This window comes from Lepidochelys kempii, chromosome 8, assembly GCF_965140265.1.
Source record: "Lepidochelys kempii isolate rLepKem1 chromosome 8, rLepKem1.hap2, whole genome shotgun sequence".
Lineage (NCBI taxonomy): Eukaryota > Metazoa > Chordata > Testudines > Cheloniidae > Lepidochelys > Lepidochelys kempii.
The window spans coordinates 79,959,466-79,977,060 of NC_133263.1; the positions used below are offsets into that span (position 1 = coordinate 79,959,466).

Genomic DNA, 17,595 nt, shown 5'->3' on the forward strand with positions numbered 1-17,595 from the left:
GACCCATCCCCAAGTAAGTTGGGCAGTGTCCTTTTCCCCTCAGGTTCTTAAGTCCAGCAACCCAAAAGTCCCTTTAATGTGTCCACCCCTTCTCTGTATCCCACTCACAGCTGCTGTCCTTGGCCAGTGCAGCCCCAAAGTTCAGAGGTTCATCTGCAGAGTTCACTTTCCACCCAGTGTGGAGGTGGGGGTAAGGAGGCACCTTACATGTTTCATTGCTTGGGCACTCGCTCATCACCCCAACGGCCGACTGCTGCTCTTCTGCGTGGCTCTGCTCTGGCCCTGGCTCTCCGCCAGCCATGCTACTGGCCACTCACCAAGACATCTTTTGCTCCACCCTTGTAACACAGCTCTCAGTGATTTCAGCTGTTAGTGATGGAGCCTCACTGCTGGTGCACACTGGGCAGTGTCTTGCAATAGAGACACTGTCCGAAAGTAGGTATAATATGTAGACTTAGGTATCAGTGATTTCAGCTCTGCAGCGTGTAACAAGACTCTCACTTGAATCTAAATTACTTCTTTTATTATACCATGGAGAGAGGAAGGATCAAATGGTGTCTAGGACCCTTAAATAGGGCCCACCCCTGTATCAACTCATTGGATTTTGGAACCCAAGTCTCCTGCCTAGCGAGTGCTGTTCAGTTGAGTGAGTGTCCCTCCATTGGGGTATGCCAGGTACAGTTCTGCTGCTCTCGGTTCACACAACAAGGATAACAACCCTTTTGTACTCCTGCCCCAATAACAAGGAGACTGGGGATCTGACACCAGCCACAAGTGATCATTTGGGCAAGCAATCCGATCATGCTGAGCACCTAGGCAGGGTGGGTGTGTCCATGCAAACGAGATTACCTTCTGAAGTCTTTTTCCACAGTTCACCACTAGATATCAGGGGAGAACTCATTAGGACCCTGCTTACATGTACAAAAGTATATCTGAACCAAAGCTACTATGTTTATTTTAAACCAATGTGTGTGAATCTAGACTAATGCAATTTTATGAAAACTGAAAACCAAAAGTTTTTTTCACATACAGTTGGGAAAAAAGACCGTTTGTCCAACCACTGGATAAGGGAGTGCTACATATTGCTCTCCAGCAATCTTCTCTGGCAGATGCCTGGATTATATTAAGTCTAGCGAGAACATAACCACTCTTCTCCATCTGAGTGAAGGTCACTGCAAGAGGTAGCTTTTCAAGGAGCCAAACATTGTGAGCAGGCAAAAGGGGAGCAATTCTTTTTCAAAATTCACAAGACTTAGTGTATGTCTACACTGCACTGCGAAACCTGCACTTGTGGACTTGGGGTTTCCAAGTCTACGGTTGAGCATGCACACTGCATTGTAAACCCAGGTTTACAGTTGCTGGAACTGAATCTCTCAACTATGCTAACGCATCTACACTGCACTATGCAAATCTTCTGACCTGGGTCTATGGCTTGAGCTGCGTCCACACTTCAAAATGACAGGGTTTGGACCAGAGCCACAGTGGGACTGGGCCTTGGACCCACACCCTGCTCCTGTGTGCTTGTGTAACCTTTGGGTGGGCTAGAGTTCACTTCGTTACCTTTCTCCAGTGCCTAAAAAATACCTTCCAGCTCCCTTAGAAGAGTAGCTGGAGACTCAGAGTTCAGTCTCTAAGGATTTTCAGCAAGGATTGCATAGGGTCAGCCTCCTCCCCCCATTTAAGTCTCAAAAGGAAATAAGAAATAAATTTAAATAAAAAACTGTATAAAATCTTATGATAAAGAAACAAATAATAATCTAATTTTTACAGCATGACATGACTATTTTATAATCCACAGACATTACCTATAAATGTGAATAAAGAAAACAAATTAAAATCTGAACAGTTCAGTCCCCACAGAAATACAGTGAGAAGAACCTGAAAGTTCCCAAAAGCTTAGGTTTTGTTCACCTAAGTCTCAGTCTTTGATCACCAAATGTATACAATCTGCTGAGTCTAAAACCTCTTACTCCACTTGCTTGTAGGAATCTTCGGTTGGAATCCATGCAGACTCTTCCTCTGCTGAAATCACTTCTAGCCAGTCAGCTAACTGATTAACCAACCACTCAGTTAAGTGTATAGATTTGAAGAAAAAAAACACATTACCAGAAAATACAAAACTGAGAATAGCAAAATAGAAATGTCTCTTTCCCCATTACTACATTTAAAGAAAAGCTGGTGACTCAGACTAGTTGAGACAATTTAACTAGAACAGTTTGGCTAAAATCAAAACCACATTCAAAGCATACAATTAAAATAGAAGAAATTATTTGTCCCTCCCAATTTCCCCTTGCTATAATTAGCATTGCCCAGGCTTCCCTGTTAGAGGGTTAACAATATCACTAACCTGCTGCAACATGCTTCAGAGTTAGGGACAACAGCCTGCTTCTTGCTCCTGGGCTCAGCTTTTCCCAACTCACACAGGACACATGGCCTTCTGCAAAGCAGCTGCCCTGACAGCTCGCCCTCCTGGAGTCTGACCCCAGCAACAGGGAACCTATTGGAGCAGACCCAAAACTATCACACCCAATTCCAGAAGCGTCTGGATGTGGAGTGCTTAATCTGCCTAGCAACAGTGACCCGGACACAGCTCAGTCCTACCTCCCCCAAAATGGGTCTCTCAAAGAGTTATCTCCCTATTAAGCACATGGTTACACTTGCTTACTGAAGTCAGAAAGGCTTGTGTGTGGACAGTAAGGGGGCTTAGGCTCAAACCTGAATCTGAGCCTGGGTTTACAATGAAGTATAGACATACCCTTAGAGACCCACTAAAATACACCAGTTAATGATGCTGACTGATTATAATCTAAAGGAGTACTTGTGGCACCTTAGAGACTAACCAATTTATTTGAGCATGAACTGTAGCTCACGAAAGCTTATGCTCAAATAAATTGGTTAGTCTCTAAGGTGCCACAAGTACTCCTTTTCTTTTTGCGAAAACAGACTAACACGGCTGTTACTCTGAAACCTGATTATAATCTATTTGCCCACTTAATGTAGATTAGAAATCAGTCACCAGGTTTTACAGTCTCTGGCTATGCTTCAGTTTTTCCTGAAAAGTAGATTAGGGATGATTCTCTTCAGAGCCAATTGTTTCTTTGTAAATGTACATAAATCACTCAGTCCTATTTTTGCATTGTCATAATCTTCCTACCCACAGTTGTAAAGAATAATGGTCATAGCTGCTGTAATGGAAAATTGGAGCCACTCTCCATCTTTGTTAGATAATGTTTTTCTAATAGTGAATGTTCCTGTCCATTATGTTAAAAGGGTTACTGGGGTAGTGCAGTATGTCTCTAAGCTTTAATGTATAGCATGCCCATAAAAGCGTAGTAGTTAATCAGTAAGATTTTCAATCCTTTTGTATTGCTTTGTTCCAAAACAAAATATTTCATGCCTCTGAATTCAGCATTTTGTTAATGTTTCATGCCTCATTCACATCTGAAGTTGAAATTTCAGTGAGTATTCCAAGACTCAGTCATGATATTTCTGTAGAAGAACCTGCACTGTCTTCTTTCTTTCCTTCTTTCTTTCGCCAATTGCTGGCTAAAGCATGTGTGTGTCCACTGAGCTAAATTTAGGTGAGAGAGTCTTATTCACAGTATGCATTTAATAGTAATTACAGACTGCCTAAATCTCCTACATGAGTTTTGTGAATTAGTTACTTTAGTTGTATTCCTTGTGTGGTCAGTAGCTCAACTTTGTTCTACTTGTCTCCATTTCATTTTTTCTAATTGTAGGCGAATTTACCCTCCTGATGATAAGCTGTTACTTGAAAAATATGAGAGTTTGTTAGCCATTGCTTTCCAGACGTTCCTTGCTGGGAGAGCAGCTTCCCTTCAGCGGGAGTTGAATAACCCTTTGAAACGAATGAAGGTACTAGTGTGCAGAAGTATTGGCTTTAAAGTTATGTATCTTGGAATTCCATGACCCAGCATGAAGTTTTGAATCAGGTTTGAATCATCTTTGCTCATGTGTCATTAATAACAACACCTTATAATTTTTCTGTAGTTTTATTGTTGTTCTTCATGTAGCTTATTGGCCAAATTCCTGAGTCTGGATGAACTGCACTGGACATAAGACCCAGGGTGGAGATAGGAAAAGTGGCTTTAAGCCACTTTTCCATTTTCTTGATCCTCAGCCTGACCTGTGGCCAAACGAAACCCTAGCATAAACCCCCATAAAGACAACTCTGCCTACTGATAATTGCCTTCTTTCCCCCAGTAATGGTCCCAGGCTACTCCGGGATGCCCACTATAGCTGGATGGGACAACCGCTGTCATAATGCCAGCTCCACTATCTTTATGGCCCTCAGGGGAAATTCCTAGAGATAGCCACTTGAAGAATGGATATATTTGAAATGGCCAAATTATCATGATTTAGAAGTCATTGTTCAAATAATTGATTTCCACTGGAGTGGCATACATCAGAGGAAAGAATTTAATATCAAGATTTTATTATTTTATCAAACTAGTCTTTGGAAGCATGTGAATACACGTATGTGCACACACTAGTGTTTAGTGATTATTTGATCAGAAAATCACTTTTAAATCTCAATCCAAACTGCCACTTTACTCTTGGAGGAAAGGTGGGATGTGTTTTGAGTTGTCGTTTTTATTTACATCGCTTTGCATTAATTAATTCACATTTTCAGGAGGAAGATATTTTGGATCTTCTGGAGCAATGTGAACTAGATGATGAAAAACTGATGGGAAAATCCACTAGGCAACCAGGACCCAAGGTGTGTGACTGATTTTTAAATTAATTTGTGCCAAAGATGATTAGGCTAGCCAAGCTGCAGGCAGCAATGGATGGGTTGGTTACAAGGCACATGCATATTCTTCCCCTACAGCCTTGTGGAGCTTAAGCTGATTTGGAGATGAGCTCCTCGGCCCATCTGTGAGGGGGCAAACCATGACTTTAAATGGAATTATAAAGGAGGAGCTATGCATGGGGAATTTTCTTCCTCAGAGCTCCCTTGTATAGGTTTTTTTGGGTTGCAGCAGGGGTGAAGATCTGGGCCCAGGAAATTGCCATCTGCCCAACTAAATTCCCAGGGACGTGCTGGCCACCACTTCCTGCAGCTCCCATTGGCCGGGAACGGCAAACCGTGGCCACTGGGAGCTGCGGGTGGCCGTGCAAGTGTAAACAAACCATCTGGCAGCCCACCAGTGGATTACCGTGATGGGCCGTGTTCGGGCCACAGGTTGCCCATCACTGCTTTATATCCTTCGCCTATCTCAAAGGGGTGTTGTGAGCCTTAATTTATTAATGTCTTTAAAGAACTTTGAGGTCATGGGATGAAAGGCACTCTGGAAGTTCAAAGTATTAATTATGATTATGATATGTGTGTGACTTGATGTACTGCTAAAAGTGTCATCCTGCTACAGAGGATGTTTCATGTCCAGAATCAGATTTTAATTGAAATGTGTATTAGTTTTAGCGTAGTTCCTGTGGATAGTGCACACAGTTCATATGAAGCCCATTGCATTAAATTCATCTTCTCACCCATCAGCAAAGATTAATTACTGTATTATCAAGCCTAAATTATTTATTTGCCTACATTCTTCAATCCTTCTAACTCAGTTTAGAAAAGCTCACATTTTAGGTGTTTGCATTCACCTGAATTTGTGTGTGTGTAAAGGAATAGAAAAGTTTCACCGCATTTTCTGTTGCTCAAAACATTACCCTCATGTACAAATCTGGGACTGCACTTCCTGATCAAAACAAATGCTAACTAGAGACCTGATCTTGAAGTGGAACCTTACACCCATATGGACTCTTACTCTTGTATATCTGTATGCAGGGTTGGGACCTAAAAAGGATTTGTGTATACCCAATTGATATTAAAGGGATTTCTGCAAGAAATCATTAAACTTAAAGGGAGTCTGTAAGCCAATGGGTTAACTCTCTGTTCCATGCACCAAAGAACGCTCTCCAGCCCCAAGATTCCAATTCCTTTTTCTAACTGGGGGGTGGATAATTTTAAAGCCTCCAGAAGGTGCTTCACACACACTGGAAGGTTTATTTCCTCATGTTCAATATGTTGTACTGTTCTTTGTACAGTGTGTTCACAAGAATAAAAAAAATTTAACCTGCAAAATAACAGGTTTTTAGAGGAGATTAGTAACTGTCATTTTCCTGTGGAACAAAACAGAATGGATTTACATGGGGACAATTTAGATTTAACAATTAGGAAACATTTTCTAATAATTAGAATTACTAATCAATGGAATAAGTTGTCAAGGAAGGTTGGTAAATCACATTTACTGCAGCCTTTAAAACTGTTGTTCATTTATCATAGATGATTTAGAGATGTTGGAATCAATCTTGCCACGATGCAGAGAAAAGGTCCAAATGATCCATAAGAGATCACTTTCCGTGCAAATGCGTTTCTGTCATCTGTGTTTTTTCTCAATTTATTTGAAATCCTTTTTGTTTTTACATTTTTGTCTTCAACTTTTATTTGTATTGCTGAAAATTCTTCTTAGTTAATTGATCCAGGGAAGGTACTTTCTGTTTTTGAAAAAGTACCAACCCAATAATGCACCTAAATTGATCCTTGTGGCAAGGGAGTGTTACCCTCAAAACATACTTCATTTAACTTGAATAATTACCAAGACCATACAATGGCAATACACTTCTTCCACAGTCTCTTAGCTGGTTTGGATTAAGATAAGCATACTGTGCCTGACAGGTTGCTATTAAAATTTTTTCGCCTTACCTTTACGGAGAAAAGTCTTTGAAAAGAGGTGTCTATTTTTAAACTTCATGCTACCTAAGTGCTATCTAAGGAGGTTTGTACTGCTGCCCATCACCATAGTATCTGAGCACAGTAAGGCATATAACATTTTAAATTCATGCTGAAATATTTTCCAGCATGACTCTGACCTTCCCCAAAACAAATTCAGTTATCATGTTAACTTTTGCTTTATAAACTTAATTTGCTATCAAATATTCAAATAGGAAGATGAGATGGTGACAATATGGTATAAGCCTTACAGTTAGTAGTCATTGGAAAGCAGACATATAGACATCATATGGCTGTTCAACTGGGAAAATGGTTAATTACCAGAAAAAAAATAACAATACGAGACTTCTTGTGGTGACAAATATAACAGAGGGGATTATTAGCACTGATGTTCCTGCTTTCTGTCTGCTTCATGGTTGGTGGAAGAAGGCGAATTCTCAACCTATGCTTACTGTTTCTACAGCTGTTTCTCAGTCTCCTGCTGTTTTTTTCTCATCTCCCAATTCTTTTTATGATGGTGCAAGATTAATTATCTAATGGTATATGATCCCATGTGCATATGGAGCACCAGAGTGATACCTAGCAGAGCATGCTCTCTTCTCTCTGCTTCTGTTTTCTGCACCATTTATTTTTATTTTCTCTTTCAAAACTGTATTGACCAGAGTTGTCTGCTGTGCTTATTGTCTGCATGTTACTGTCCTTGGTAAGGTATAGCTCCAGCTATTATAAACATATGTAGTGACTAAAATCTATAAAAAATGATATTACATCATTGACTTATATCACCTTATAGAAATTAGATGTGTGAACTGTACAATTAAAAATCCTTTCATAACATACTGTGGTATTGTGGGAAATAATAAAGCAATTACCATAACACACATCCCTGCCATCAGTGAGTGAGAGAGAGAGCATTAAGTCCCCAGTTCCGGAAAGCACATACTGAAGTAAACTTGAAGTAAAACCTAAAGCATTTGCTTATGTGCTTGCCTAAATAAAGGCCTAAGTATGCTCCTTTTGGGCAATGGAGGAATTTACTATACATTTTATTTTTTTATATTAGCCCCTGTCTTCTATGCCAGAAAGTTCACAGACCTTAAAAAAACAGAGGAACTACAGTAGTGAGAGTAGCTGTGACAGCAGCAGCAACACATCAGAATGGGAGGAGGAAACTGAAATGGAAGATCACAATGAGAAAAAAGAGATGAAAGAGTCATATGAGCTTGAAGAAAACAAGTATAAATTATTAGAGCGATCCAGTAAGTGAATGATCATAATTTTGTTTAAATCTAATGTGCACAAAAAATCATATAAGATACTTCTGTGCTGCAGAACTTAACAGTGACAAAGTTTTTATTCCTGAAAATTGACTGACTGTACCTTGACACTAGATCAGCTGGAGTCACAAATTAGCTTGTTTGATTCTTCTTCTTTAAAACCCAGTTCCAGCTTGATAGAAGAGCTGTATCAAAATAACCTACGCAGGGCTTGCTGCCAGGTTACTACTTATTAAAGAAAAGGATGAACATTAGCTACCATTGGGTGTGTTGTGTATGCTTCTCTTTGTTTTCATTACTTCTGGCAAAGTTGCCAATCAAATTTATTCTTTGTTGTTGTTGTTTTTAATTTCCGTTGAACATGATTTTGTTGGGAAATTAAAAAAACGATCTAGGGAAGTGCAGAAGGTAAGATTTACAGATGGGTCACTCTCCAGGTAAATAAGTGGAACAATAACTAAACAGTGTAAGATTGAATATTAAAGTGCTGACATGGTTTGTACAATATATTATTTGTGTTTTTGTAGTTTGCAGTTTAGGAGTATTGCATTGAAGTTGTCATCATATAGCTATGTAGTTATGTTTGCATATGGTACTGCTGCCAAAAATTGTTTTGTAACAGAATCTTATTTTTATTATGGGCTGCAGAAGGCCTAAAATGTAGAGGATCAGTGTAGTTCTGCTGTCCAGAAAAGCCAAAGTCCCTACTCCCTTCCCCCCTAATTCTCTGACCACATAGAGGAAGTCCACATTCCATCTTACTGAACCACAAGATGCAAACACCCTTCGACAAATTTATTTGTACATGGGAGAGGATTTGAGCCTAACTGAGGAAGGCTGATTTGGGAACAGGAATGGGTACTTTTATGGGTTGCATAAAGCATTTATTACTGGAGAACCTTATGATTTCCAATAGACCTATTCTCTAGTCAGTAATGACAGAGGAACGTAGAGTAAATGGATGGAAAGTAATTATATCCTGCATTGTCTTTGTCTTCAGGCAGATTACACTGGAAACCTTTAATTAAAAATATAAAAACTCCATCATATTCACCCTCCACATCATCCACAGGTCCTATAAGGCGTTCTGTAAGCTGTCCCCGTTCAATATCAGTCTTCGCTATACAGTCACAAGCAGCTGAGCAACGTCCCTTTTCAGCCAAACCTGCAGTGCAAATGCCACGTCCGTCGTCAATGAATAGGTCCCATTCTTTAACTCGTAATTCATCTTCAGTTGGAATGTGTAATACTGCTAGTCTGGGCACAGTACACTCTTCAGGGGTAAGTTGTTAAAAACATCACCCTGTGTTTTATTTATCTAAAACATGTATTGCAGTGTTGCTTTGTGTATTACTGCTTCAATAAGATTTTGAATTTCTTTCAACACAGTACCGCTGTCATCTTGGTGTATAATAGTAGTTTTCCTTCTACATTACTTGTTTTCTTGATACAATGTCAGAGATCCTGAGGTACTGAAATAGCTTATGTTTTAATAGAATCTCAGGAGTATTGGACTGCTACACCTTTATGCTCCTTAAAATTAGCTCTTGCAGTGATTCTTTCATGTTTCCAGTGCATCCATTAGATTGCAGCCCTGCAAACACCACAACTTATGGGAAAGGACTTCTTAGTCTGTGCCCTTGTGACTGAGAATCTTGAGTTTCAAACACCCTTCCTGCACCATGTCTAAAAGATGGAAGGTTTTTCTCTTCTCCAGGACAGTCTGTGTGAATGATTTGGGAATTATTGATTTCCCAAACAATATAAAGGCTTATCTGCCTAAGGATTTTTACACTGGCAGAACTATGCTGGTGTTTCAACATCAATATAAATCCCCTGTATAGATATGTTGCATTAGAGTAAAGCAGGGCTTGCATTAGTAAGACTTAGGCTATATCTTCCCTGCAACAAGAGGTGTGCGTATACATTGAGAAACCTATTTTGGTGTAGAAACCTAGTTGACAAGGTAAAGCTAGTTTTGAACTCGATGTAGCTAGCTGAGGTAAAATCTATATCATCCACTCCTGGGATTTAGCTCATCCAGCTATATAAAGTTAAAAATTACAGGATCTTGTCTCCGTTAGGATTTTACATTGAGATAACTAATTTCAATTAGCTGTCTCAGAGTAAAAACACACATTTTCCCCCAAATGAAGACAAAGCTTTTCTCCCATTTTGAAATGCATCCCTAAGGTAGACAAGCCTTAAAGCCAATGTGGCCTAATTTAAAACAAGATGTATTTAAGAATAAACGGAAGATCAGATTTAAAAAGTTTTCACCACATATCTAGTTTTACACGTGACAGGAATTAAGATAGGTAGGTTTATTGTTGTGGTTAGCTGCAGTGTAGTAACTGCCTTACAGTTCTAGAGTTGGATTTCTCCCCTCTCTGTCCAGCCTATCTGAGATCATCCTCTTTGGTTTCCCCTTTCGTAGTTCCGTTATCCTTTACAGGTTTCTGTGATGTTCCTCATGCCCCACTTATGCCAAAGTGGTGTTCCCTGGGATCTGTCCCAAAATTAATTCAGGAATATGTTAAGTGCTGTAGCTAAACTATTTCAATTCCTGTTTTCCAGTCCCCTTTATATCTTATCACCCTCAAATAATCCTTTGGAGATAGGTCAATTAAAATGGGCACTTTCAGTCCACATATGCAATCCCTCTCCCCATCAGAGGAATGTCTGTTGTGAGAAATTATTTTGGGATGCTTATTAACCTTTCTAACTTTTACTCACCCTAACCAAAATTTTTAATGTGGCAAAAAGCTCATTGTCTGCTGCCTCTGAGGCTCTGTCTTGAAGATGAAAAAAGGTTCTTTTTTAAACTGAGTTAGTTGATGTGATGTAAAACATCCCTGACCATCTTTTGTACATACAGTTTAACAACTTTAAATTCCGCTAACAGGATTATAAAGATATTAACCTCTGTCTACAGACAGTGTTAAGGATGTTTCCCTTCACATTAGCTAACTCAAGGTTAAAAAAGCTCCTTTTTATCATGAAGACATACTCTGAGAATTTATTGATACAGAGCTAGTATGGACTTCTCTCTTCAGATTAATTCTGATCTATATCAAATACAAATTACTGAGACATTAAAATGAGTCTGTCACAGTGTGCCACTGAAAATGATCTACTCACTTAAATAAACATGAGTAAGAAACCAGATTTACTTTTTCATTGAGAAAGCTTCAACTACTGGCAGAGATCTTGTATTACAGAATATCCTTGCTTCTGTGACAAAACCGGGGTCGTATTCCTTAAAATAATGCAAATAAAGTTACTTATAGAATAGCAGTGGGAAAGATTTAATGATAACTTTATGGACTGAGTTCCATGCACAGTACTGTATGATTGTTTTTGCAACCAAGCATAATATACTGTATATTGCTGATAGAGTAAAAATTAAAATGGATAATCCATAATTTTTTAGCATGCTCAAAATAAATTATTTGGAAAGTGTATGTTTATCAGCCCTTCGAGTAGTGAGAAGAAAGTATGTTTTTAGTGTCTTGTATTACCATTAATTAGATTGATTTAAAAACCAAATACATAAAGATATGGAACCTAAATATGGAAAAACAACCTATACTTGAGCTACAAACTCAGAATTATAAATAGAAATAAACGAGGCATTAGATGCCTCTTTATTTCAGAGCCAAATTATTATATATTATATGGCAACATTATTTTGTTAAGATTTAAAGTAGCTATCACTTAATTCGGCCAAAACAAGCCCTTAAGAGACTAAGGGCTGTACTTCTCCCAAAATCCACAGATGTTAGGCTGTAAATGCTAAGTTAATGTTCAACTTTTAACAAATATAAAATCAAGCCCCATCCCAAGCCTCCAGACATTCTGAAGTATGCAAAAGTGGAGTTATAATCTAATCTAATCTAATCCATCTATCATCACAAACAACCTTAATTCTGCCCCCATAGCACCATCCTGAGGGAACTAGAACATCTTAGACAATCTTAACCATCTGTCACACAGGCTCATCTCAATATTGATCAAAAACATTCATAACTTGAGTTTGAAATCCTGGCCCCATGAAGTCAATGGCAACACTTTTATTGACAAGGATAAGTGCAGGGTCCTGCACTTAGGATGGAAGAATCCAATGCACCGCTACAGACTAGGGACCAAATGGCTAGGCAGCAGTTCTGCGGAAAAGGATCTAGGGGTGACAGTGGACGAGAAGCTGGATATGAGTCAACAGTGTGCCCTTGTTGCCAAGAAGGCCAATGGCATTTTGGTATGTATAAGTAGGGGCATAGCCAGCAGATCGAGGGACGTGATCGGTCCCCTCTATTCGACATTGGTGAGGCCTCATCTGGAGTACTGTGTCCAGTTTTGGGCCCCACACTACAAGAAGGATGTGGATAAATTGGAGAGAGTGCAGTGAAGGGCAACAAAAGTGATTAGGGGTCTGGAACACATGATTTATGAGGAGAGGCTGAGGGAACTGGGATTGTTTAGTCTGCAGAAGAGAAGAATGAGGGGGGATTTGATAGCTGCTTTCAAATACCTAAGAGGTGGTTCCAAAGAGGATGGTTCTAGACTATTCTCAGTGGTAGAAGATGACAGGACAAGGAGTAATGGTCTCAAGTTGCAGTGGGGGAGGTTTAGGTTGGATATTAGGAAAAACTTTTTCACTAGGAGGGTGGCGAAACACTGGAATGCGTTACCTAGGGAGGTGGTAGAATCTCCTTCCTTAGAAGTTTTTAAGGTCAGGCTTGACAAAGTCCTGGCTGGGATGATTTAGTTGGGGATTGGTCCTGCTTTGAGCAGGGGTTTGGACTAGATGACCTTTTGAGGTCCCTTCCAACCCTGATATTCTATGATTCTGTGACTTTAGCAGGGTTTCACCCTTTCATTTACTGAACCTGTGCATGGAAGTTTGGTATGATTTCATATGATTGGCAACTTGTGCTAAATTGAGATGCAGGACTGGAAAGCAATGGATGTCTCAGCTCACGTTGGAGGTGCAGTGGTAGAGTTCTGTGAGTTGTTTGTTAGTGGCTGCATAAAGAATCCTCTTTGCTCATAAAATAGTCTTTAAATTTAAGTTTGTGTTTCAACTGCATATTTTAAATGGGGTATATCATAAATCTATAGCAGATTTTTCTCATCTGTCTGAAACAAATTTACCTTCAGACTTCACTTCTCTTGCAGTATTTTACAAGTTCTAGTCAATACTTATATGTTAATGTACACATACAGTGTATGTATTATGTACATATACTGTTTTTACATTATTTTTAAAAAATCTATTTATTTTCCTCTGTTTGGGAATAAATGTTTTTTACCATGGAAGTATCTTTCACATAAAAGATACACATGAAATCACTAATTCTTTACTAAATCAAATCCATATCCATTTTTGAATGAGTCTTTGCTTCAATAGAGAACAAAAGAGCAAGAAGAGGCATTGACAAGAGAGACACTGTTCATTTTCAATGATATGAGGATCAAGTTCCCAGGAAAAACAGATGAAGAGGCAGAATTAATCATAGAAAATGTAAGTATCTATCAATGAGAGAGGTGCATCACAGGACACTTATTGTTTTATATTCAGTCCCTATGAACTTGGGAAAATAAAAAGTGCATCTAATGATTCATGAGCTCCTATGGCCTTCAGCTCATGGAACTCATAAATCAAAGGATTCCAAAAGCTCAGATTTCTACATTCTACCTGACCTTAAAAGAACAACACTGAAATCATTCTTAGGACTTTCTAAAATGTGACAAACATATATAATTAGGAAGATTAATTAACTTAAGTTTATAATTGTGGAGGTTTGTCCTGTTAAAGTTCAAACTTTTAAGTAAGCAAAGAAGAATGTTACAATTAATTAATAGTTATGTTTCACAGAATGTGACTATGGATTATGACATGTTTATCACTACCCCTGAATAGGCATGCTAACGAACTCAGAAAGGTATGCAATAAGGTGAAGTAAAAGCCTGAGTATCAGTTCCAGGAATACCATTTGCATTCTTGCTGGCTCCTTCAGTTTGCCAGTTTGGCTTTTCCTTTTATCTAACATTCTTCTGAGCCTTAGTGGTTGGCGTGAAACAAAGAAGGATATGAAAGGAGGTGAAAGAATAAGAGATGAATATTGTGCTTGATGCTAAACAGTAAAGGGGAATCTTAAAAGAAAATAATACCAAATATGAAGAGATGCTGGGAGAGACAAAGTGCAGATGGGAAAAACTTTGAAAATGCTGAAGAACAAAGAAATAAACATCAGTTTAAGAAAGGAAAAAAGTAAATAGCGACGTTGTGTTACGCTCTTTCTCTGGCAGAGGTGTAACATACGCATGTTAACATGTCGCAGGTTAAACCAACTGTATCCTGGCTCAGTCAGGGGTCCACTTGCAGGGGAACTGAGCAGCTTTCATTGTTATTGGTAGGGGCTGCCCAGGCTGTTTTCTTTGTTATGATGAAGATGTATGCAAAGCTCTTCCTGACTCCAGACACTATCCATGTGGAAATGTCCACTGCCTTCTGGGCCATGCAAATCCTGAATGGCCATTGATACTGGCTTCATATAGGCCACGTCTATGCTACCTACCGGATCAGTGAGTAGTGATCGATCTATTGGGGATCGATTTATCTTGTCTAGTATTGACGCGATAAATTGATCCCTGATCGCTCTGCTGTCGACTCCGGGACTCCTCCACTGCAAGAGGCGGAAGCGGAGTCGATGGGGGAGCAGTGGCCGTCGATCCCGCGCCGCGAGGATGCGAACTAAGTGGTTCTAAGTCGATCTAAACTAGTCTTGTATCTGAAGTTGCGTATCTTAGATCGATCCCCACCCCCAGTGTAGACCAGGCCATAGTAATCCAGCCTCTCTGAGAGGGCAAAGATACCCCACAAATGTGCATACCAGAGAGAGATTTCTGAAACAATTTTTTTTAAACTTTTTTTTGGTGGGAAATTTCAAAATTTCCAGTTTTCCTGATGAAAACAAAAACTTTTTCAAAATTTCTGAATTTCAAACAGAATGGAAATTCTGAGTTTGAACCAGCTCTACTGACTATAGCTCTAGGACTTAATTCCTGTGTGTGACCCAGAAGCACAGGCATGAGACAATCCTTGGTCAGTCTATGGGTAGGGTCCTACCAAATTCACGGCCATGAAAAACATGTCACGGACCGTGAAATCTGGCCTCCCCCCGTGAAATCTAGGCTTTTGTGTGTTTTTACCCTGTATTATACAGATTTCATGGGGAGACCAATGTTTCTCAAACTGGGGGTCCTGACCCAAAAGGGAGTTGCAAGGTTATTTGGGGTGGGTGGGAGAGTTGTGTTATTGCCACCCTTACTTCTGCACTGCCTTCAGAGCTGGACTGCCAGAGAGCAGCAGCTGATGGCTGGGTGCCCAATTCTGAAGGCAGCGCCCCACCAGCAGCAACGCAGAAGTCAGGGTGGCAATACCACACCATGCCACCCTTACTTCTGTGCTGCTGCCTTCAGAGCTGGGCAGCCAGAGAGTGGTGGCCGCTGACTGAGGGCCCAGCTCTGCAGGCAGCAGTGGAGACGTCAGGGTGGCAATACCATACCATGCCAGCCTGACTTCTGCGCTGCTGCTGGCGGCGACACTGCCTTCAGAGCTGGGATCCCAGCCAGCAGTCGCTGCCACGCTCCAGCTGCCCAGCTCTGAAGGCACTGCTGCCACCAGCAGCAGTCCAGAAGTAAGGGTAGCAGTACCGCAACCCCCCTACAGTAACCTTGCGACCCCGCCACAACTTCTTTTTGGGCCAGGATCCCTACAACTACAACACTGTGAAATTTCAGATTTAAATAGGTGAAATCATGAAATTTACTATTTAAAAAATGCTATGACCATAAAATTGACCAAAATGGACCATGAATTTGGTAGGGCTCTATCTACGGGCCATCTGAAAAACCAAATTCCCTTGTATGTGTGGGGCCTGGCCTAATTCTTGATCACTGAAGAGGAGTGCAAGGCCTGTTACGCCAATTCCTCCCTTTATAGTCTAATTTGAGAGCTCCCTTTGCTGTTTGTGGTGTGTGTGAGTAAGAATGCAAATATTCAGCTTAATAGGCTCCTCTTTTTTTTCCTCCTTGGATAAGCTGTGGAATACGGCTGTGAGCCTGAGAGACTTTTTGAGCCATACGGTTCCTTTAAAACACCGTCACTGACTGTACAGCATAGCTAGCGAAGCACCTGCCTTTCACTTTAAGTGAATCCCTATAACATGGTTGCCATGAGCCTGGTGTCAAATAGGCTGGGCAGAATCTCTGGCTTTGCACCTGGGAAATTGATTGACTTGGGTGATGATACTGGGAAAATTTTTCAAAAGCACTTCAGTGATTTCGGAGCCTGAGTCCTATTGAAAGTCAATGGGACTTAGGCTCCCAAGTGACTTAGATGCTTTTGAAAATGGGTCTCAGGCTCCTATGTTTTTGAAAATTTTACCTATAATGCCTAAACCAGCTTTGAGCCACACTAGCTTTCAGTTGCTCCCAAGGCCTTGTCCAGCGGTCAGTGATTACCAAGGTAAAGGAGTGCCACGTAACTGCCTCCATTCCCCTGGGAGCATCCTTATAATGCGGGTTCAGAAGAGGGTGACATAAGGGCTGCAACAGTGGCTCTGCATCACTGGATCCTCTGGTAGCCAAATCCACCAGCTTTGGGTCTGTTCTAGCTGACCACAGAATCTGGCCCTTCAAAGGGAGTTTTGCCTGGATAGGAACTGAGGCATTTGAATGAACTCATAGGTTTCTCCCCCTAGGCTATTCGTTTTCTCGACTTTGAACTAAAGTAAAAGGCTTCTTCAATATTTTTTTCAAAATGTACTCCATCTAGTGGCATGTCCTGATATAACATTAAGCATGACAATATGCTTCCTGATTACAAAGTCCCCTGTAAAGCCACTTAGCGAACTTCTATTGGAAAATAAGAATCTCAGGGTTGGAACAGGTCAGATCACAAAGTGATGGTGTATTAGATGACTTTGAGGCAAAATTGTTAATAGATATTGATCTGGAATACAGACAACGGAGCAGAATAGCAAAAAATTAAAAAGATATGTTAATAGTTCATTAATATTTCGATGTAACCAAGGAAAAATAAAAATACATTTTCTATGATTATTAGGAAGAGTATTTTAAAGTTACCTTTAATGACCTGTATGAAGCACAAAACTTCATATTTACTCAAATAAACAATGGTTATATAATATTGAACTCTGTGCCCATCCCAGAGCTTTTGCTTGCAGTGCTAGAATGGCATGATCAGGTAGAACAGAGAATTAATTATTTTTTGCACAAAATGCTGGGATTGTTTTTAAACAATTAAGTATTTTACCAATGTAATATTGTTGCTGGAAATGTCAGATTCCACTCTTTATAGATGTTTGTTTTTATCTTTTGTTTTTCAACTAATTCAGATTATGGATAATTGGAAATACCATAAGACAAATGTGGCTTCATATTGGCTGATAAAACTGGACTCTGTAAAGCAACGAAAGGTGAGTGATGCACACGTCAACCTTTGAAAATACTATTAAGTAGTAAACATGCATTTAGGAG

The 17,595-nt window shown here is 39.9% G+C and overlaps 1 protein-coding gene across 7 annotated transcripts in view; it reads left to right on the top strand.

The window, feature by feature from the left end:
• Positions 1-17,595, top strand: part of TTLL7 (tubulin tyrosine ligase like 7) — a 108,951-nt gene that overhangs the window by 73,976 nt on the left and 17,380 nt on the right. For 5 of the 7 annotated variants that reach the window (XR_012160433.1, XM_073357228.1, XM_073357225.1 and 2 more), the window contains exons 13-18: positions 3,741-3,876; positions 4,655-4,741; positions 7,815-8,010; positions 9,029-9,309; positions 13,439-13,552; positions 17,454-17,534. Coding sequence is in view for 6 of the 7 variants with exons in the window: in XM_073357228.1 (XP_073213329.1) it covers positions 3,741-3,876; positions 4,655-4,741; positions 7,815-8,010; positions 9,029-9,309; positions 13,439-13,552; positions 17,454-17,534 (895 nt within the window). In the remaining variant the exon portion in view is untranslated. The remainder of the gene's footprint in view (positions 1-3,740; positions 3,877-4,654; positions 4,742-7,814; positions 8,011-9,028; positions 9,310-13,438; positions 13,553-17,453; positions 17,535-17,595) is intronic. The other 2 variants (XM_073357226.1, XM_073357230.1) reach the window with 2 other exon arrangements.